This window comes from Chanodichthys erythropterus, chromosome 6 (genome assembly GCF_024489055.1).
Source record: "Chanodichthys erythropterus isolate Z2021 chromosome 6, ASM2448905v1, whole genome shotgun sequence".
In the NCBI taxonomy this organism is placed as follows: domain Eukaryota; kingdom Metazoa; phylum Chordata; class Actinopteri; order Cypriniformes; family Xenocyprididae; genus Chanodichthys; species Chanodichthys erythropterus.
The window spans coordinates 17,209,198-17,232,690 of NC_090226.1; the positions used below are offsets into that span (position 1 = coordinate 17,209,198).

General features: G+C 38.9%; 1 protein-coding gene across 7 annotated transcripts; it reads left to right on the forward strand.

Annotated features, from left to right (window-relative positions):
• Positions 1–1,975: 1,975 nt before the first annotated feature.
• Positions 1,976–23,493, forward strand: dido1 (death inducer-obliterator 1). 7 transcript variants are annotated; one of them, XM_067388287.1, is made up of 17 exons: positions 1,976–2,079; positions 4,400–4,443; positions 5,991–6,104; positions 6,455–7,367; positions 9,764–10,109; positions 11,421–11,639; positions 12,081–12,291; positions 14,801–15,371; positions 15,922–16,081; positions 16,202–16,318; positions 16,405–16,560; positions 16,825–16,981; positions 17,115–17,610; positions 17,732–17,879; positions 17,969–18,058; positions 18,203–18,398; positions 19,491–23,493. In XM_067388287.1, exons 3-17 carry the CDS (start codon positions 6,023–6,025, stop codon positions 23,015–23,017), a joined length of 7,389 nt encoding a protein of 2,462 aa, XP_067244388.1. In that variant the 5' UTR covers positions 1,976–2,079; positions 4,400–4,443; positions 5,991–6,022; the 3' UTR covers positions 23,018–23,493. The 7 variants fall into 7 exon arrangements, with proteins under 7 accessions (XP_067244388.1, XP_067244393.1, XP_067244392.1 ...); XM_067388286.1 differs by lacking the exon at positions 1,976–2,079 and adding an exon at positions 2,888–3,261; XM_067388289.1 differs by lacking the exon at positions 1,976–2,079 and adding an exon at positions 2,888–3,261 and having other exon boundaries at positions 11,424–11,639.

Genomic DNA, 23,493 nt, shown 5'->3' on the forward strand with positions numbered 1-23,493 from the left:
CAGCAGGCAGAGATAGATACAAAAGTGCTCATGTCTCATTTAGAGAACTTAGGTTTCAAAATAAACAAGATGAAAAGCTGTTTGGTGCCTATACAAGAGATAATCTACCTAGATCTCTATCAGAGGAGTGCATCAGGTCAATGCTCAGCTGTTTATCCCTTTTTTAGCGGGGAAGAAGGTCCCATTCAGACTATGGGCCAGATTTTCTAAACGGGGCAAATTGGTGTGAGAGCGCATTTCCACAAATGCACCGATGGGAGTGGCAAGTGCGTGTGATCTACTGCTGACGCACAAATTAAAGAACACAGACACAGTCAAATAATTTACATAATGACCAACGCAATCTACCAAGAGCAGTGAAAATTAGCGCTGGGTCGCAAATAAGCAGAGGTGATGCTCATCAGATGCGGGTCGACACAGGAGCAACTTGTTACATGTAATATATATATATAGGCCAACATGGCTGGGCAAACGATATGGTTCAGATAACGTCTTCCTCTGGCATTCCAAAGAAATTAATACGAGTGGAAAATATTTTCTCCCTTCTAACACGTGCTCTCTGTTCTCCTCCTAGAAGCAACAATTGCAGCCAAGTTGCAAAATAGGTTAAAACATGCTTTTTTGGGCGTCAAATAATGGCACAAATACCAGTGTGGCGACCAGGGCGGGCGAGAGCCGTGAGGGAACGGCGCGAGGCCGGTGACGCAAGTGATAACAAGCATCACCTGGGAGTTAAAGTTACGTTGAATGTTCGCCGGTTCCCGCCTCCTTCTTCCCATTTACGAACTGTGTTACATTGGGTAACACGTTCGTAAATATGGGAAGAAGGAGGCGGGAACCGGCGAACATTCAACGTAACTTTAATTCAAAAATAAACAAAGAACAAAAGGAAAGTAATGCCGGCAGACCCTCGCGGACGTCTGCCGGCCACACAAACATAACAAAACCATAACATAAAGTCCAGGCCTGGTCCTCTCTCGTCCTCCACGGTCGTCGCTCCTCCTTTTATGCTCCCGGAGCTCCTCCGTGAGAGACTCAAGGCCGGTGCGCCTCCCAGGTGATGCTTGTTGTGCACTTGCGTCACCGGCCTTGCGCCGTTCCCTCACGGCTCTCGCCCGCCCTGGTCGCCACAACCAGTAAATTGACTAGCTCAAACATTAGTAAATCACATTACGTGATTCATTTAAATACTCTCCTCCCATAAATTTTGCGTCTGAAAGGGAAACTCCTACAAATGCATATGCAATAAGTTCAGCCGCAAAAACAACTCAGTCCACGCCTTTTCAGAACTAATTTTACACCGCTCGTCTTTAGTAAATCCCAACAGTAGTATTTTTAATGCCAAAAGAGGGCTTCCGCTAGCGCAAGCTGTTAGTAAATCTGGCTTTCAGAGACTGATGGCCTCGACTGTCTCAGTTATTCCACTGGGACTGTTGTGAATGAGAGAGTTTCAGTACTGAACAGCGGTACTGGACTCTCCACCCTCAGGTAGTGAGCCTGTTGTGGGAAAGGTTTGGCCGAGCTGCTGTAGATCCCATCGTCTAACACGAAAACACTCATTGCCCTCTATTTTTCTCTCTGGTAAGAGACGGTGCACCTTTGGGTGTGGAGGCTCTACCGCACACATGCATGGCCAAACGCGTTGCTTTAAGTGTTTCCTATGCTGAGTCTGATCATACCAACACTAAAAAGAGTAAGAGAATGCTGTCACTGTCATACTGATCGCCCCAAACTGGCTTTTGGAGATAATCCAGCTCCTGTGTGACCATCCCTGGCCTCTCCCGCTGCACAGGGACCTCACCGAGACAAATTCCATGTGTATGGGAGTATATTGGCAATATATCTGATTCTGCAGACTAGAGGGCGCACTTCTACATGTCAGATATCTGTGGATGGTGCATTTTCACCCCCACGACACTGCGTCGCTGTCTTACATTGTAACTTCAACTTTGTGCTTCGTCTCACGCTATCTGGACTGGAGCACTAGAGGCAAAAATTCGCCGCCATCACCAACAAGAAAAGAAAATGGAGGTCACACCGTTGCATTGACCGTACGCCGAACGACATTAATGCTAACAAGTAAGTATGCATTTGCAGCTGTAATGAACACTAGCGCATGCTATTTCGCTGTTCATTTGTGCTTAATAAACACAGAGGTGCAGACAGTTTGTCAGATTTACATCAGTGAAACTCGCGCTCCAGTAATGGCGCCACGAGCCTCCGTATATATTTGATATGATACAAAAAGATTATTTCAGACGGAGTAAAAACAACCCGAGACAAACGAGTAAACAGCGGTTTTGTATTTTGATTAAATAACAGCCTTTGGTATGTGAGTTTAAACGCATGTCTGTCTTATGTAAGGTAATTATGTTTCTATTACAATTTGACTGTACGTTATTCTCTAAACTATTTACAGATTCCTATGTACCCAGTTGCATTATTTGCGTCGTTTTAAGAAATGTGGTGGTTTAATGTGCATTTTCATGCAGTGAAGTTTTGAATTGTATTGTGTCGACAAAGTGGGTGTGTGCAGTCATCTGCATCACACTAAACGTGCACATTGTTTGTTTTAGTCGGATTTATCGTAACGTTAGGTACGTTTGTTTATATATATATTTATGTATTTTTCTGCATGGGAAACTAGCCCGTGCAGATAAGGCTATCTGTGATTTTATATATATACTTTTAAAACGTTATAAATATTTAAAGTCTCCAGCATATAGTGCATTATTATGAACTATCTCTTAATTATTTTGGCATTCAAATGATAAAAATTACGCGTAGACGATAACAGCTTCTCACGTGGCAGCTCTCCGTGACCTAAACCCACCATTGCGCTTACTATACATACGATTCGTAAACGAATCCTTTTTTGAGTCGATTCAAGAAAGTAGTCTGAACGATTCGATCGCGACACTGGGGCACATTCAATAATACGCACTTACACTGAACATACGCATCAATAACGTTATAAACAGCAATATTTACGTACATACGGTTTTAATGGAACGCCGAGACGTAGGAACCACGTGATGGCGTCATTACTCGATGACGAGAAACGGAGTGTTCGAAAGAACCGATTCGCAGAAATGAGTTCGATTTAGCAGCAGTATTACATTCCAACCAGAATTATATTCAACGCCACATACACACAGACTCTTATAATGAATAAGTCTAAGGAACAACATAGCAGGAATTAAAGGATCTCTCAGACTGTGCAATGGAGGTCGTGCGCTAGCGATTAGCTAAAGCTAACGGGCAAGTAACAAATCTCGATGTTTAACCCTGGAAGCTGTTGTTTTCTCATTTTGTCGCCCTTTTCTTTATTACGCTTATGTATATTTTACAGCAGTTAGGGGTTATAACTTAGCTGTGCTGATTTGCTCGTGTCAGTTTTGTTTGCGTATACGTGAGTTACTATGGCACTCAATGCTGTGGGCGGCCATTCCAGAGCACACCGATGTAACGTTATGTTATTTATTTATTTAGTTAGTTTAAAACGACTAATGTAGCATGTATGCAGGAATGATGTATTCATAAATATACCACACTCCTTCTGAAAGTGGATTATCTTCCCTTAAATTACACCAGACATAATTTTATGAATCTCAGACACGTTTAATGACTAGGCCTTGAGCACGTTTGTAATGCAATTATACGTGTCTTCAAATAAAGGTGCAGTTTCTTTCCTGACTTATTTGTTATATTTTGTATTAAATCAATATTGTTGTTTAATTGACTGTAAAGGTTTATACATGACGCCCATGTATTTTTCGAAATAATTTCACATTAAGTGCTGTGAGAGGGATGAACCTTCATTCACTTGTTTGTGTATATATGTAAAAGTGTTTATTGTATAATTAATTGACCATGACTAATATGAGTAAAGATAATTAAAAATGCATTATTAATGTTTTAAAGTAAATGTTTTCAGTAGGACTGGCTTTCAACCTTAGTAGGTTGGGTCTATTGCAGTGGTTGATGAATATTTTGGTGGTTGTTTGTACTAGTAATACTATTCAAATATATGGCATATTTAATTCCATATAGAAGATCATATTGCTGATAGTATTTAGGTAAACTGGTTTTTAAATGCAAATGTTTTAACTGTAGGGTTTTTATAAATTTGTAGACATACTAATTTGCAATTAATGCAACATTATGTGACAAACATGCATATCTTCATTCAGTTGATCTTGTGTAACAGTTTTGGTACTCTTGATTTTTCTTGTGTAAAACTTCATGGACTTAACTGGCTGAATAGAAACAGATTATATACAGAAAAAGAGTTATATGTTGTGCTGAAAGGACAACCTAACACATCAAGGTAGCCTTCTTAACATGAGAGGTTAAGTTTTCATTGCTAATTTTTAACTTCCTTTTGTGTTGTTTTTAGATCAGTATCTTAAATACAAGAGTTCCAGTCATCATAGCAAACAGGTACAGCATTTCACTACTGTTAGTATGAGAGTCTGCATGGTTTTTGACAACTGAAGTCACACTGTTACTGTATATTGTAGTGAGAATGGTTGACAGTAATTGTGTCCTAAACACTTGAACCTTATAAATATGACTTTTGGAACTTTACCTCCATTGCCAAATGCATGTTAGAGCTTGCAGGTGTCTTCTTACAGCAGGTCTGGTTTTCTGGTCTAGATTGTTAAATATCTTTACAGCCTTTATTAATAGTAATTAATGCAGGTCTTGCCATTAAAATGATTTTCATTGTTCTGTTAGCCTTAAACCAGATATAATTGATATAAGTATCACGTCATACATAAAAAGTCCATCAAAGATGGACAATTCATACAACATGCTGTTGTATGACATTCAAAATAATCCAAAGTATTTTTTGCATAGTAATATGAAATTAATTCCTAGCTTGTAAAAATGTAAAATGAGTGAAAATGATAAATTCAATGCATCAATTATGTAATTAGTCTGCTATAATAATACATACATGTATTACACTGTTGTATGAAACTTAAAATACACAATTATGGAAGTTTTCGTGCAAAAGTAATTTTTCAGTAGTAATACAAACTTGATGTATGCATGTTGTCTACTTGAAATGTATTGATTAGTCTTTGTCAGAAGGAAGTTTAAGGAGAAATATATTCAAAATGGCAAATTGCACTTTTTATGATGAAACCTCTTGTTTATAAATTAAGTAGATGTTTTCCACTGATCCTGCTTATTTTTTAATAATAAAAAGTATAATTTTAAGGAATATTTCTACTTGTATTTCACTGTTAAGGTTTTTGATTCTAATTAACGTGTGTGTGTGTGTAGACTTTGAAAGAAGTGTCTTGCGTTCATCAAGGCTGCATTTATAGCAAAAAAATATATAGTAAAAACTAATATTGTGAAATACTTCATTTTAAATGAATTGTTTCTATTTTAGTATAACTTAAAATGTAATTTATTCTTGTGATGGCAAATCTGATATTTTTTTTATCAATTCAATGTGTCCTTGCTAAATAAAAGTATTACTTTATTTTTGAAAAACTTATTGTCTGTTTATATACGTTCAGTGTCGGATATGTTCTTTATTTCACCAGTGTTTTGTGTAATAAGATTCAGGGGGCATCATTCTCTGAATTATACAACTCAACAGAGATGTTCTAGATATTTATTATATTTAGATATTAACAAATATTTGTTTCATGTAATGTAGTTTTTAAGGAGCCCAGTGTGCACTGTATGAACAAGAAGAGAAATAGTTTCCATCGGAATTATCAATGTCATAGTTTTGTTCTGGTTTTCTAAAATGGATGGAGCACTTTTAAACATCTGAAGCATGTTAAATCCTTTTTAATAGGCCTCAGTGACACAATTTACTAAATGCATGCATGACACATCCAAAGGAAAGACTCACCGGCACAGTCTACTAGAAAGCCACGAGGCTTCAGCCTTTTCGCTTAGGAATTTGTAGATATATTTGGGAGTTGTGCTCTCCATTAAATCTTTGTTCTTTTTAATTATAGATATTCTGTTTGAAAAATAGTGTCTCTCTGCTATGGAGGAGAGTGTGAGCCCTGAGCTGGCTCAAGCCCCTGAGCCTGAGCCTAGCCAGGATCCTGTGGATACCAGCTCACAAGGTACCCACGGCCCACTCCAACACATGCACTCCTGTACAAGAGAGCCGTGGGATTTACTGCAATCAGGGTTTCAAATTTAGAAATTACTGAAACAAGATGTAATCACTGAGATTTAAGAGTCTCTATCTATTCTGGGCATGCAATGGAAAATATTAAATGGCTAAAAGCTTTTTTCAGTATGTGGTGTCATATATCACCATATCAATTAACATGTTTTTACTGAAATTGCACCTGCATTTTGATTGATTTATCAGCTTGGATGCATGTTATCACAGTTTTGTGATCCAAATTGCATATATGTAGCATTTAAACATTTATTGACGACTAATATTGCTATGTTTCACACACAGAACCAACATCGGTCTCAGAAGAAGTCAAAGATCAAACAGACCAAGGTGATGTTAGTGAAGACAAAGTAGAGGACCCTGACAAATCCACAAAGCCCTCACGCGAGTTCAAGAAGACTTGGGGCTTTCGTCGGACCACCATTGCTAAGAGGGAAATCCCTGGAGAAATGGCAGCGGAGACCCCAGAGGGCAAGGGCGCCCCAGTGCGTCGTAGCGGCAGGCAGGCAAAGCGCACAGACAAACTGGAAGAGTTTCTGGTCACTGTGAAGCGAGGAAGAGGAACGGGCAGGAGAAGTTGTCCGTCACGAATTGAGGGAGGGGATCCTCCATCCCAGACCCCAACAGATGCCGAAACGGCCTCCGAGGCCAGCTTTGACGGAAACGCAGAAGCCAAAGCAGAGGAACAGAAAGTACCCTCACCAGAGAAAAGGAAAAGGGGCCGGGGAAGGGCGAGGAGGGCAGTAAAGCCGAAAGCAGGCGGAGGCTCGGTGAGTGATGATGGCAGCTCTGAAAACGAAGAGGAGGCTGGAAGCGAAGTAACGAAAGAGACTCAAGAACACGTTGAAACTGCGGCCTGTGCTGAAGATGGAAAGGATGTGGAAGCAAAAAAGGAACAAGCGATGGATTTGATGATGAAAGAAGAGGAAGATGTGGAGGAGGGTAATAAGAGCAAAGAGGTCTCCTCAAATGAGTCTGTAAATAGACGTCCTACCAGAGCAGTCAGTAAAGATTCTAAAAGAGACACTAAACCCAAAGTAGGAGTGAAGCTCCGCAAAGAGAAGAAAGAGGATGAGGACGATGATGATGAGGATGAGGATGAGGATGATGACGACGAGTCGTCGTCCAGTGAGTGCGACAGTGATGGTTATGACCCTAATGCACTTTACTGCATCTGCAGGCAGAAACACAACAAAAGGTATGTGTCTTTGATGGAGGTGCATGAGATGATGTTTGCTGGAATTAAATTATTACTGATACATGTAGATTCAGCAGAAAAAAATGACTAAGAAATAACTTTTGATAATATTTGTATAAATTATATTTAAAATCTATAAAATGTATAATTTTGTTAATTTAATTTATGAAATATGCAGATTTTATACATATACAGATTATAAATATATGTTATAAAACGACTAAGAAAAAAAGAAAACAGTTTTAATTATTTTAATAACATTGGTATACATAATTTATATCACTTCTATAAAATAAAGTGTTTTTTTTTAGAAGTTTAAGTTGAAGTACATATTAAAAGTAAAAGGAGTTCTTATATGAGTGTCATCAGCAGAAGATTGAGAGCACAAAGGAACAAAACTCAAGTGTTCTTATGCCCTGTAAGTATGTGCACATGTATCGCCTGGAGTATTTTAAACTAAATCATGGGTTTCTCAGCCTAAACGGTTTTATTAAGGCCAAGGAGGAATCAATATAATGAGTACTAGAAAGTGTTTTGCATGTTAAAACTATTGTGCAAGTTATTGGTATGATGTACATCTTAAAACTAAACAGCAAGTAACTGCCATTGCCTATAAAACATGTATTTGACAAAAATGACATCCGTATTTGATTTACTTTTGCATCTCAGGGTGTTTTCACACAGTAGATATAGTTTGTTCTATGAGTGCATTCCAGTATACAGACAATATCTGGTGATATACGATCTATGCTTTTTTTTTATCATTGTTTTTACTGATTTATATTATGATTGTGTTTTATAAATGATCAGCAATGAGGAGTTTGTTAGATTGCAGAAAGGGTTGTTGAAAGGGTCAAATTATGAGTATCCTGACAAATTATTGGTACAAGTTCCACAATTCTATTTAGGTGGATTCTCAATCATTGTTAGTTGTTAATTTAACACTTGATTAATGTTACACACTGTCCTCATCAGGGAAGAGGCAAAAAAGTGGCATGTGTTTTATTTGAGGCAAAGATTGCCCTTTGCTTGCTTTCTGTTTGTCAGCAGAGGTTATATAACTTAAGAGTGCTCCGATTAGGAATTTTGGAGCTGATCACCTATCGTCAAACACAGAAAGTAGTGTCTGCCGACACCGATCTACTTGAAGCCTTCTTTTTATCATGTACAATTATTTATAGGAATTCTCCAATGAGGATTTTTACAGACATTAATACAGGGCCTGAATTTCATTTTGGGAAATGGGGAGAATCCCCCCTTTAGGTTTTTTTTAAGACTTTTTCAAAAAAATATATAGTTCTCACTTGATGTTTTGATAATGCAGTGCATTTTTTTTTAACATTGGGTTAATTTTGTTGCACAATAGTTGACGCAGCACAAGCCTGATTTCAAACACTGAATTGAATTCACACACAAAAAAAGAAACCGTAAGTAATAAAATAAGAACAAATAAACAATTTACAGGCAATAGCACAAATAAATATAATAGAATAAAGATTTTTTTCAGGTAGGTCTAACAGTAGTATTAAGGTAAGAAATTGAATAAGGAATCAAATGTAAAATACATGGATAGTCTTCTCTGAATAAATAGAGAATAATCCTTACAATTGAAGTTGCAGAAGTTATTCAGTCAAAAGTTGTGGCATTAATGTTATTCAAACAACAAAAGACAAAGAAAGGATTTTTAGGCTGCTATCACTTTAAGAGCTGCACGGATCCAATATACTGTTACACATGTATTTTGTACATGGTTATCTCTATTTGACCATTTAAGCGCAATTTATTGCAATTTGCTACTTGCGAGCTGTTAGTGATGCTTTGTGTGCGCGCTTAGAGCGTGCATTAGCGCAACATCTGTAGAACGGCACGCAAGTGATGAGTAGTTAAAACACTGGCAAAACTTAAAAAGAAATGCAAATTATACAATTTAGTGATGATGCAACACTGCCTCAAATGTGTAAGTGACAATTCCATCAACTGTGCTGCCCGCTTCAGTTATAGTGCAGACGCAATGTGATGATGTGAAGCCATTTGTGCATTTTGAGAGGGATAGAGAAAGAGCGCACAGTGATTCCCTCATGCTGTTTGTGAAATTACACCTCACAGAAAGTTTTCAAATTAAGTTATTTAATAAAGAAATATGAATTGTACCTCACTTTTAGCATTATAATTATTTTAGAGAGATTGAGACGGCACCGCTGTATGTCATTCCATACCTCACACCATAGGCGCTCGTCTTTATGCATTGTCAGCATGAGATCGTCAAATTAAGAGTTCAAAGCGATTATTGGACGATAGTAATCGGTAGCCAAACAATCAGAGCCCACCTAATATGTCTTTTGTGGATTTAATGATCATTGAAGGTGTTTGGTCATTGTTTAAATCCTTGTGCTTAGGTTCATGATCTGCTGCGATCGCTGTGAGGAGTGGTTTCATGGCGACTGCGTTGGCATCTCTGAGGCACGTGGCCGACTGATGGAGAGAAACGGAGAGGACTATGTCTGTCCAAACTGCTACACACAGAAAGGACAGATTTCCAAGGCCGGTTCCTCCACGGCAGCTGCAGAGAATGGCAAACGGCCAGTAGCTGGCCTTCGTAAAACTGAGACTGGTCTCACTACACCATCTAGCACTTCTGCAGCCACCACAGAGGAGAAAGCTTCTGATGACCTGGGTATCAAGGGCAGGATCGAGAAGGCTACCAATCCTAGTGGGAAAAAGAAAATAAAGATTTTCCAGCCGGTATGTCTCCGTGTGAAACACGAGTTTGAATACTGCACTTTTGTTTACATGTAATTTAATGGGGTTAAAGAAATAATCCTGTTGGTTCTGGATCAATGCTTTGTTCTTCCATGCTTGAAATTTGACAGTTTTTCTCACAGGATTTTATTGTCAGTGACACATTTTTGAACGTTTAACTTAAATGTAAATTACAACAATATCTGATTCAAATTATTCATACAATTCATTTTTTGATGTCAATATTTGGCATTTAGCTAATTTTAAAGCTGTCATATCTGTGCTTTTTCTGTTTTATTATACAATATAATTATGATGATTACCAGGTTTGGCCACTAAAAATGTTATTAATGTTGGGAAAACATCAATAGGAAATCAGATTGCTGCAACAACATCTGAGAAGAACCCTTTTTAGTGCCATATACAAAGCCTGAAAAATGTTTTTATTGGGTGTCATGTCATTATTGGGTGTTTTTCTCAACTGAATACCTTTCCTGCTAATATAAAGGGGATTATAATAACTAACTCACTTGAATTTCACCTCTTCAAGGCAACTAATTATTTTTTTTGCTGAATGTAATGATAGAGATTGCCAAATGAGCCCCTCTTAAAATACATTTTGAAATCAAAAATATGCTAAGACTAAATACTATAGAAAAGTCTAATAATTGATTCTAAATTATCTGATATCATATTTGCTAGAAGAATTGCAAAATTCTATTTTTGTTTGAATTGTTACTTTTTTTTATATATATATATATATATATATATATATATGTATATGTTTTTTGTGCTGGATCAGTCTGTTAGTGAAGCAAATCTTTAAAAATCCATTCAAAGTATTATTATTTTCTGCAGACTAGAATTTTGTGGAGTCAAGAGTCTTGACTTTGTTTGGATTAGCATTTTAGCATGCTACCATTTTGCTGCAGTATAGTTTCTGTAGAATAGTTAAATCAGAGCTTGTTGCGCTTGGATACTGTATTCTACAATGCAGTGACTTGGCCTTTTATTTCTAATGCCATGGATGACCTTGGAGCCAAAATCATCTTTTGACTCATTTGATAAGGACACAATGTTAAGACATTTTTACACAAAATTGAGTTTAAAATTATCAGTAAGCAATGACATTTTTAACTGGAGGGCACTTGATGTGGTCATGTCACCACAATATATTACTATTTTTAAAACTGATAGTGGAAAAATGCCACTGTTTAGCTTGCTATAAAAAAAAAAAAATGGTAAACTACATACGGTGTAGATCTGCTGCCGTAATGTAGTGGCCACAAAGGTTTGACATCCCTGAGTTTTCAGCAGGTGACTGCAGTTGAGGGATCTTCCCTCCCAAAGTGCATCGGCCCTGGCTGTGAGAGAGATGCTCTTCCTGACTCTGTCTACTGTGGGAACGACTGCATACTCAGACATGCTGCTGCTGCCATGAAGACCATCACCACGGATGGAAAAGACTCCAAACAGAAAGAGAGGGGCAAGCCCAAAGCGCAGAAAAAGACCACAAATAAATCACCACAGAAGGTATTAATAATAGGCACCTAATAAAATAAATATTGCATGATTATTATTATTAAGGCGTTAATGGTAGGCAATTGTTTAACATGGGTTATGGCTGAATAACTGTTAGATGAAGATACACTTGCATGAATGTTTAGGTGTAATTGCTAAAGTTGTTAATCCAGTAGTTAATTCAGGTGCACAATAAATCAGGAAAACAGGTACTGTATCTGCTCTCTTTTGATAATGCCAGGACATTTAAATCCAGGTTTTAGAAGAAAAAAAAAAATCAGCTTTACCCTGAAGTGTCTAGATGTTGTTTTAAATGTAGTAGTCTCAAACAGATGAAGTTTTTCCTCAGTGTCTTAATTGAGTGATCTTTATTTAGTTATCATATATATATATATATATATATATATATATAGAGAAACAATTGCTAACAAAGCTTTCTGTTCTTGTCTATAGAGGAGTTCTGGACCGGAAAGGAGGTTGTCTAACCAAGCTGAGGAGGAGTCGTCAGAATCTGGGACTGAGGAAGATGATGATGATGAAGACAAGCATGCAGAGGAGCATCCGCCACCTCCGGCCATGTCATCCTGGTCCAGTGACCATAATTACATTGCAGTAACGCCAGAAAAGACTACACCCATATCAGCATCTGTGTTAAACAAAGCGTGTATGTATCTCTCTGAGGGTTTTCCACATTTTATTGACCTGTCTCTACCAATGATGGGGGTGTTGAACTGTCAAGAACAACTGATTGAAATGGTTGCAGCCTAGGGGATTCAAAGATCTAATAATAGCAGCTCTTTTGGTGTAAATTGGACTGGAATTGAAATTACATGCCTTTTAAAGGATATTAGCGCCAGAAAATGTTAGCACAGCTATAATTATGGATTTAAGCTGGACACTCTGTGCTACATCTTAAAAAAATTTGCCAGTGTTTTTATGTAACACTGCAAGATGATAATATTTGGAAAATACCTGTATCAGGTCATTCAGAGATCCAGAACAGGTAAGTTTAAAATAAGATAAAAATGGTAAGTATTTATGATGTAAAAAGCATAAAGACTGTATATTACAGTCTATATATAAGTATTTAGTTGTTTACTCGTGCACTAAATAAGTGATCTAAAAATGTAGATCCTAGGGATCTGAGCCCAAAGTGCCTTGTAGTGCCTTGTCATGATATGCTTTTGTAAAGCTTTCTGACCCACGTCGACAATGTATGTGTATGTGATTTTGAGTTTCTCAATGTGTGGAATACCATTGCCATTTATCTCCAATCTCTGCCGTCATCGGGGCAATAACTTCATCCGAAAAGATGTACTGACCGCACACCTGATCAGGTAGGTTTTGGTGTCTTTTTCTCCTGCCCTCCTCCCCGACTAAGAATAGAACATCTCTGATCACATGGACATTTGACTACAGTTCTGTTACATATTAATGAAAACATGTAACTTTTTAACTAACAGCTTTTAATTTGATATTCATTTGACTGGCATGCACTGCATTTATAAATCTTGAGTGGACAAAGTGGCATTCAAAATAAAGTGAAATTGCGGATAATACTCTGCTGCCCCTGTGCTTCAATTGTGAGAGAAGTCTGTTTATTGGATGACAACATGGGATGGCATGGCCTCTGCCTGCTTTTGGCCTTTGTCAGCCATCGGCTAAATGTCACAGCATGATTTGCAATAAGAAGCCTACAGTCCTTGGAGCCGACCTGAGAGAAGAACTGTGGCGTTTCAGAAAAGTCCAAGAGCCCAGAGAGTAAGCTGAAGTAATGAGGAACCATAATGAAGAACAGCTGAGGACACCATATCACCCCACAGCAGACGACAGAATTCACATGCCTCATAATTGCAGCACACGGAAATGTCAAGCTTTGTTTATACATATACATAGAATGTGGAATTATGCTGATACTCTTGTCTTATTGCGTATTTAAAAATGAACAAATACATATTGAGAAGTTAGTATACTTGTTGAAAGCTGAATGCAGTTGATTTGATGCAGGGATTGAATTTGGTAGGAATGATTGATTACTGGAAAGGGCAAGTTTTCAGTTTACCATATGCAAAAACAAAGAAGGATACCTTAAGCTTAATGTGGGGCATTTGTTTGATACCAGCAAATTATGAAATAGAAAATCAATATCAATATTTTTTGTCTTGGTCCCAGCAGTTTTTTGAAGAATGGGGTTAGTCTTTTGAATGTGACAGTGTACATAAGGTTGCCTTGGATTGTTTTGTCTTCTGCTTTTATTGTTGATCAAGATATGGAGACATGTGTCTGATCAGAATAACACATGAATGGGATTACTTTGCTTTGTGGTACATTGTGTACCTTCAATTGAAAATGAAGGATGCATATCTACAATACAAGTGAGCTGAGGTCCACTATGGTTTAGTTATTGTGTACTGGTTATATACTCAGATCTCTAAATATATTTACATGCTTTTTTCCTGTGTAGCTGGAAAAATATTAATCCTTTGTAAAGTCCTTATGAAATATTACCTGTTTATTACATCAGGATTATATGCTTTATATTCTCAGTGTGCTATCTTGTTGCACATTTAATAGTACTTTCAACATTTTAATTCATATAATTGATTTTTTTCCTTCGATATTTAATTGGGTTAGGGATGTATATAATGGCAAAATATTGAAAGCCAAAACAGCAGTGAATCTAAATTTAGCTCATGTAGTATGAACCCTTCATATTTTGCTTTAAATCTGGCATATTAATAAATGAATAAATAAAATGTTAAATTACTTAACAACTAATAGCTCCTTTGTGCTCCAGTAAGTTGGTACATTATATATGCTACCTATTCACTTACTGATTATGGTTAATATATTGTTTACAGAATATAATTAAATGTATACAAATACATCTTACAGGTATGTGAGCCAGGTAGTCCTTAAACTGGCTTAAAAATGATTGTATAATAATTTCTAAAATAAAGCTAACATGTTCAACATTTGCTTCTTTGTGTCTTTATAACAATTTCTTGAACTGGTAATGGTAGTCTTCATATTCAGTAACTTAAAGTTATTACAGTTTCAAGGCAAGGCACTACAATTGAGCAGTATTATTATCATTATTGACCAAATTAAGAGCTATTTGGAGCAATTTGCCATTTCTGTTTATGAATTCTTTTATTCCTTTTGTTGTCCAGCAGCTCCCCAAAAAGACAAAGAAAAGGAGGGCCACGAAGAAGTCAAACCAGAGAAGGAGACTGCATCCACAGACAAGAAACCCCCTGCTTCAAATGTTGCTCCCAAAGGTGGAAAGAAGTCCCCTGGCTCCAAGGGGACAAAGACAGTTGCTACCACCTCTTCTCTTCCCAAAGGCAAAACAAACGCACCACCTTTGGGCAGTGGCAGAGAGTTAAGAAAACAGCCCGTACCACAGGGCAAAGTGAAGAAGCCTGGACCTCCCCCACCACCAATTCCGGTTTTATCTCCTTCAGGCCCCCCAGGATCTCGCCACCATGCCTCTGGAGCTCTTCGCGTTGGCAAAAGCACCTTTACTATCCCCAAAAAACAGCCACAGACAGGGCAAAAGGAGTCTACAGAGCCTGGTCCCTCTCCCACCACTAGAACCCCACCTTCACCAGTGTCATCCACCCAACACCCATTGCCTAAACCAACCCAGCCCGCTGCACCTGTTGCTCCTCCACAGCCACCACCCAACAACCAGATGAGATCCAACATCAGACGATCATTGACTGATATCCTGTATAAAAGGTGAGAGATGATTCAGAGGTATAACATTTATAACATAAATGTCACATAATATCAAACTTAAAGGAAGAAAATAAATGAGAAATAAATGCACATTAAAATGTAAATTCATTTAGATTAACTAAATATTTTGGTTCTGATTTAAATAATATTAAAGGTACACTATGTAACTTTTATGTGATCTAGTGGTAAATAAACAGAACTGCATGCGTCTTGGGGAAGAACCTTATAGTCAGAGCTACTGAACGTATACGACGGGTCACGCCGGTACTGGGTTACTCCAACAGCAATTGGCATCCTGCTTGGTCTAAAATAGTCAGAATATAAACACTTAGTATAAGCATACTATAGTGATCCATGATAAAACAAAAACATGGTTTGGAAGATGGATGTACTCGCTTATTATATAAGTTTTGTACATTTTTAACCAAAGTTAAAATATTGAATAGCTTTATTTTTATATATATATATTTTTTTTATTTTATTGCCTTTTTAAATGATTTTTAATGTCACTCCAATAATTCGCATATTTAAATTTGTTATTGTGCCACAGAGTCAGTGACAGTGATGATCTCTCCATGTCTGAGAGTGAAGTGGGAAAGTTGTCCGTCAGCATTGAGAAGGAGATGTTTAACCTTTATTTGAACACTGATAACAAGTATAAGAACAAGTACAGATCCCTTATGTTTAACCTGAAGGACCCCAAAAACAAGGTTTGTCACTTTTTTGTAGTTTGCTAGAGACAATCATGATTATTTTTTGTAATGTACATATGCATTTTAGTAGATGCAGCAATGCTGAGTTTTGTATTATTTTACTTATTTGTGTGGCAGGGCCTGTTCTATCGCGTGGTTGGTGGCGAGATCAGTCCTTTCAGGCTGGTGAGACTTAGTCCAGAAGAACTTCTTTCCAAGGAGATGTCAGACTGGAGAAAATCTGAGGTCTCTGAGGTAAACCAAGTTTGTTTGGATGAACTCGGATAAAAATTATGCTATTTTCATACTCTCTGCTTAAACTTGTGTGCTTATTCCAAAAGAGTCTGGATTTAAGTGGAAGATCCCAGCCTAAAAGTGGATCCAGACAGGAGGGTGCTCCCCCAGATGTAGACATGGAGGAAGCTCCTCCTCCTATGTCTGATGGAGATGTATGTATGCCTGCCACTTCCCAATCTCCCCACTTGGCTTCTGCTGCTGTAAGTGCTGGCTTTCTTGCTTTCCTTTTCTGTCTATTCTTTCACACACCTCTCTATATTCCGTTCTCATTTCATTTTCCTAAAGTGACTTGCTGAATGCATAAATTTTTCTCATAACTTCCAACTTTACCTTACTTTGTCCTTTCTATCACATGGCTGCATATACATGTATGAATAAATGTATGAGAATAGCATCCTAAAGTATAATGTTGTTCTTGTATAATAAAGTCCCTTTCATTCTATGTTTGTCCTTGTTTTATGCAGGACTCCCAAGAGGACACGCGGCCTACTTCTGCACAACAACCACCAGTCTCTTCTGGTAAAGGCAGCTCAATGCCAGATATCTTCAGTAGTATGCTGAAAGACACTACAGCAGAGCACAGGGCTCATCTCTTTGACCTGAACTGCAAGATCTGTACAGGTGGGAGTATATCACCACAATAAAAAAGTCACATACCCTCAAGACTTCTTGGAAATTGGCTACTAGTGGTTGTAAATACACCTATGATCTTTCTAACAGCTAATCATTAAATTACATGTTGCAAATTTTTCAGGCCAGAAGTCTGCAGATGATGAACCACCATCTAAAAAAACCAAAATGTCTGCACCTAAAAAGCCAGAGCCATCTTTTAAGTCTAAACCAGAGCCACGACCTTCCAAATCCCCTGCTGATCTCCCTCAAGGTTCCTCTCTTTCTGGTGTTGAAATGCCTTTGCCTGATTCTACGTCGCAGATGGAGGATTCAAGCTGTGTATTTCCTGTGGTTCAGCCCCCAGTCACTGCTGCTGTACCAGCAGTCTCTTCCGTTACAATAACTCGAAGGGATCCTCGTACTGCAGGCCACCGGTCATCTGTGCCTCACATAGTTCCTGATATTCCTGCTATTCCTGCTATGCCAGCAAATATTCCTGTCTCTGTTGAACCTGTGGTTGTAGAAGCAAAAGGTCCTTTGCCCATGCCCCCTCCTGCCCCAGCATCTCTAGCCCGACCTGTGATACCAAAACCAGCTTCTTCACAAGATCTGCGCAATTATGGGTCCAGTACAACCAGGTGCAACATTGAATTGTATTGAATTATATTGAATATATGGCATGTAGTGTAAAATACTTTTCTTTCCACATTGTTATCATTTTAGTAAGGAGTAATATTTGTAAATCTGTATTTTTATTAGTGTGTCAGAGCCCAGTCCTGAGGGTGAAACCGCTTTGTTTTTGTCTGGACAAGAAATGATGTGGAAAGGATTCATAAACATGCACTCTGTTGCCAAGTTTGTCACAAAAGCCTATATGGTTTCAGGATCATTTGAGCATATTAAGGAGGTTTGTTTTCCAAAGACTTTCTTAAAGGTCTTCATATTAATTTGTGGGGTTTAAGTTGAGTTATTGATTGATTTTTATTTTATTTGCAGGACTTGCCTGACACCATTCATATTGGCGGTAGAATATCACCACACACTGTTTGGGATTATGTGGGAAAGTTGAAGACTTCGCTGTCAAAAGTATGAAAATAAAAAACAAATTTCAGATGCATTAGAATCAAATTCAGAACTTGGAAAGTCAACCTAATTTAAATTGTACTTAACTTTATTCATGTGCATTTTACCGATTTTCAGTTTTTTGATGCTGAGTTTGCTTTTTTTCAGGAACTCAGTCTCATTCGTTTCCATCCAGCAACTGAAGAGGAGGAGGTGGCGTATGTGTCTCTGTTTTCTTATTTCAGTAGCCGTAAGCGGTTTGGAGTAGTGGCAAACAGCAACAAGCGCATTAAAGACCTTTACCTCATCCCTTTGAGCTCAAAAGACCCACTTCCTGCAAAGCTTCTGCCATTTGATGGACCAGGTAAGCATGTACAAGGATATTATAAAAACTCTTTAAAGAATCATCTTAGTGTCTTCCCCAGACTTTTAATAAATAGCAGTTTATGTTAATATAAGGTAAGCAGTCTGTCTGTATTCTGTAAATAGAAAGCTTGTTCCACAATTTACAAAATGGAAAACAAATCTTGGCCATATCCAACGTGCTACAATATGTAACTCATACACTGAGTTGTTTGTGTGTTTAATTTTGTGTGTTCTTAATTTTGTCTGCAAGTTGTCATGTATTTTATGACTTTCTAATAAAATATATCATGAATTCAAGTTTGATGTCCTAGATATTTGTGTCTTAGCCTTTTTTCAGGTTCATATTTTATTGTAAGAACAAGTGTTTAATAATCGGGTTGCTCAAAGTGACTAACTATAAATGTAATCTACAACTGCCACCTCACTGAAAATTACACTTCAAAATGAAGGTGTTGCCATTTATGCTGTCTGCTGTTGGACTGGCTGTAATATCATGGCAACCATGGTAAGTTATATTCGGGGCAACATCCTGTCTTGTAAGGAAAACAAGGAAGTCGTCTGACCTGCCCAAGGAGTTATTATTACTTAGTGATGTTCGCCAGCAAGTTTCTTATCCTGAGACAAATTGCAAAAAAATTACATGATTAGAATTGTCATTATTGCCATAAATTTGCCAGAGGAAGAAACTGAGTAGTGTTATTGATAATTCTGTTATATCTATACATGTCATATAATTCATGGTGTGTAAGGAAATATTTATGCTAAATTAACACAGCTTCTAATTTACCATTAGTAAATTTTAATGGTTACTAATTTAATGTATCACAAGGATAATTTGGTTGGCACATTTAAAAAAAAAAAAAAAAAAAAACTAACATAAAAATAAGTTTTGTATAGGTAAGTTTTAACAGTTCATGTTACCAGTTTGTAGTATTTTGTATTATGTGGAACAAGCTCTCTTTATGTGTATTTCTTGCCTAATAAGATCTATGTAAAAATGTGTTATATATGTGTTATGTCCTAAAGATCCTAATCATATATCTATAGAGAACTTAATTGTAATATAATGTTTTTGCATAATTTTTTGCAGGTCTGGAACCAGCTCGTCCCAATCTCCTCCTGGGGTTGTTGATTTGCCAGAAGGACAAGAAGCGTTCTGGAGCCCCTCTAGAGAATGAGGAGAAACGTTCTAAAACTCTAAGAGATGAAGAGACAGGCCTTCCAAAACCATCCACTGTTGGTAAATCTGAAATAAAACAGGACAAAGTTCTTCGATCTAGTCTGGATGCCATAAGCACAACTCCCCCAGGCACCCCTCCACCCCTCAGTGCCGCTGAGACTTCAAGTTCTGTCTCTTCTGTGTTTTCTATACTCTCCTCTGTGAAAGCACCTGGTATCAGCACTAGCACAGGCAGTAATTCTCCATCCTCCAATGTCTCGGCACCATCAACAGCCACTCCACTTCAGACTATCCTGAAAACACTTTTTGGTAAGAAGAAGCAAGATTCTGACGTCTCGTTATCACCTTCAGATCAAAGTGCTGTAGATGTCTCTGTGCCCATGCTAGATCCAATTGTACAGCAGTTTGCAGTTACCAAGGGTAGAGAGGTAGAAGTACAGGACGATAGACCATATGATCCTGAAGAAGAATATGACCCAGCTGTTGGCTATGGTGCAGATACCCATAATACAACAAAAGTATCGGCTGCCATTAAGCAAACAGAGGTCACCACTATGATGGATGATGTTGCTTATGACCCTGAGGATGACTCTCTTTTTAATGACACTGGGGTTGATCCAGGTGCTAAAAAATTAACTGAGCATCAAAAAGTTCTTGAAGACAAACATATTGAGGAACAGAAGCACGAGGAAGCAGTTCATCAGCAAATGCCAGAGACTTTGGTCTCTCAGCCTGTTACAACTCTCTTAGCTAACAGTCAATTGCTGCAGCTTGGTAAAAAGGTTGAAGAGTTGGTGGCGAAGAGTACAGCTGCTCCAGTTATTAACCAGAGAAGAGACCCAAGGCAGAGTAGAGACCCTAGACAGGCATCTGCAAGTAGAAGGCAGACTTCTGATTCCACAGAGACAGAGGATGAATCTCCTGTTACTACAGATAAACCATCTCCACAAGAAGCTACAGTGATAGAGACATCACTAACACAAGCTTGCATGGCCGCAGACACACAAACTGCACAGCTGGACTCTACCGAAGATACATCAGTAGAGGAACCTTCTGCAACTGCAGACATTCCCATATTGCAAGTTACTGCCACCTTGGATTCTGTGCAGCCTGCCATCCTGCACCCAGAAGTATCTAAGTCTGAGGAGAAAGATGAGAGGGAGGAATCAAGCAAGAGTGAAGTGGTGCCTTTTCTTGATATAGAGAGCACAGAAGTTTCTATTCCATTACTAGGGGAAAAGATTGACCCAGAGTTAGTGGAAAGCTACATGGAAAAAGAACCCGAAGAGGAACTCAAAACGAAGGATGATCCCATTGAATCTGAGATTAAAAGTTTTGAGGAGGTTTGGCCTAATTCTGCCAGCATTTTAAAAGCTGATTCATCCATTGGACAGTCCGTTTTAAAAGCTGACCAAGTTTCATCCATTGGGCAGCCTATTGAGACTACTGCAACCACATATTATAACATTTCAACTATCAGTACTTTATCTACATCTGTACACTCAGGGGTGCCACAAGATGTCATCCAAGACAACTCATCTTATATGGATTCTCACAGTTCCCATATACAGCACATACCAACAACAAATCCTGCTAACATTCCACCTCCAATGTCTTTTCCTCCTCATATTGGGCCTCCACCTATTCTTGGTCCACCTCCCATGCAAGGCCCACCACCAATGACTGTTCCACCACCCATGCATCTCCCTCCACCAATGTCAGGACCACCGCCAATGCAGATTCCCCCAATGCAAGGTCCACCTCCTCCCCTTGGGGATAGTGATCATTCTCAGTATCCACCACATGGTTCATATCCACCTTTCCAGAATCAGTGGGGTAGCAGTTCTCAGTTTGATGCTGCTCCAAGAGGTCCACCACCTCCAAATTTTACACCAAGAGGACCACCTCCATTCCAACCAATTGGTCAGAGAGTTCCTCCTCCTCAGATATTTGATAATTCTATTAATTCAATGCCCCCTCAGCATATTGGGCAAAGAGGCCCACATCCAGGGCCTCCTCTACCTGGGCCACCCCCTCCCAGCTTTGATGTACAAAGGTTTAATGGGCCTCCACCCCCTTTTAGCTTCTCTGCACCTAGGGGCCCACCTCCACCATTTGCTGCCCCCCCTCCAAATCACTTTGATAATAGAACTCCACCACCATCCCACTTCCCAGGGCCAAGAGGCCCACCTCCACTTCATAACATTGGGGATCATGGACCTCCATCTAACATGTCAAGAGGACCTGGTGATCAGTTTGAAGATGGTGGAAACTCCTATCATCAGGGAATGGAGAAGCCCCAGATACCCTCACAAAGGCCTTCTTTTAGGGGACCACCACCAAACCACTTTGATGGACGAAGAGGTCCTCCTGGTCCTACAGGTGAAATGTCAGGACAGCGATTTCCACCTCCAAACCAATTCCGTGGTTCACCTCAACACAGGGGATCATTTGACGAACCACGGGGAAATTCATCTCAAGACTTTGAAAGGCACCGGGGACCATCGGTTCAGCAGTTTGGTGGCCCGAGAGGTCCACCACCAGGGCATTATGATAAGGAAGCTGGCCAACCAACACGATTTAACTACAATGATGATAACCCAAGTGATGTTAGAGATGTTAGACCTGTTCGCGGACCTCTGCTTCCAACACCACCTGAAGGTCCAATCCCAATACAGAATCGTGTAGGTGGACACAGCCCAGACACCCACCGTGATGACCACTGGAGACGTCACTCCCCTGAAATGAGGAGGCGAAGCAGTTCCAACAGGGATAGTGCAGAGCCACATAACCGTCCAAGTAGATTTGATGGTGGTTCGCGTGACAGAGATGCACCCTCAAGATTGTCTGAAGAGAGGCAGCGTGACTTGTCCGAGGATAGAAGGAGAGAGCGAGACAGAGACAGAGAAGGTGGTCATGGTGGACGATCATGGGGCTGGAACAGGGAACATGAGCATGACCGAGGCAGAGAAAGGGATCGCGAAAGAGACCGGAGCAGGGAAAGAGAAAGGGAGCGGGGTCGCAGCAGGGAAAGGGAAAGAGAACACAGTAGAGAGAGGGATCGCAGAGATTCTGACCGATACAGAGATGGAGATGGAGACAAGAGGAGAGACAGGGAACGAGACCGAGACCGTGGCAGGGAGAGAGATCAAGACCGAAAAGACCATGACCGTGACAGAGCAAAGAACAGAGACAGAGACCGTGACAGAGATCGAGACAGCAGGGACAGGAGAAGAGAACGCTCAAGGAGTCGTGATCGAGAGCGTGGAAAAGACCGTGACAGAAGAGATCGGGACAGAGAACGGGACAAAGACAGAGGCAAGGAGAAAGACAGAGACAGACGGGACAGAAGCAGGAGCAAAGAAAAGAAAGATGAAAGGAAAGAAAGATCTGACAATTCAAGGGCAAAGTCTACAGAATCTGAAAACCCATCATGAAGGTCACTCATGTTGACTGTTTACTGACACAATTTTTTTTCTTTCTAAATTTGCATGGGTTTGAATGTTGTGTTTGAAAGTCTCTTTTGTACTTTCCTTGCTGAATATTTTATGCTTTTTACTTAAAAGTCCTTGTTGATAACTTCTTCAGATGTACTTCTTATGTGATGATCATTTTGTCAGCACAACATACACTCTCCCTGTACTGCTATTTTAAAGAAAACTATGGAAAACTTCACAGATAAGAAAAAAAGACGTGTAAATATGTATGTTTGTGTATATACAGGTATGTTTTTAACTACTTTTTTTTTTCTAAATAGAGAAGTCATAAGCCATATAGCTTTAAAACTGTTTAAAGGAAAAAATGTCTTCAAAAGGTCTTTATATGGTAAAAGCTTAACCAGCATTTCATGAATGTCTGAAGGCTATTGTTAATGATTGACCTGAAGGCACTCCAGATGTTCATTGCATTTGTT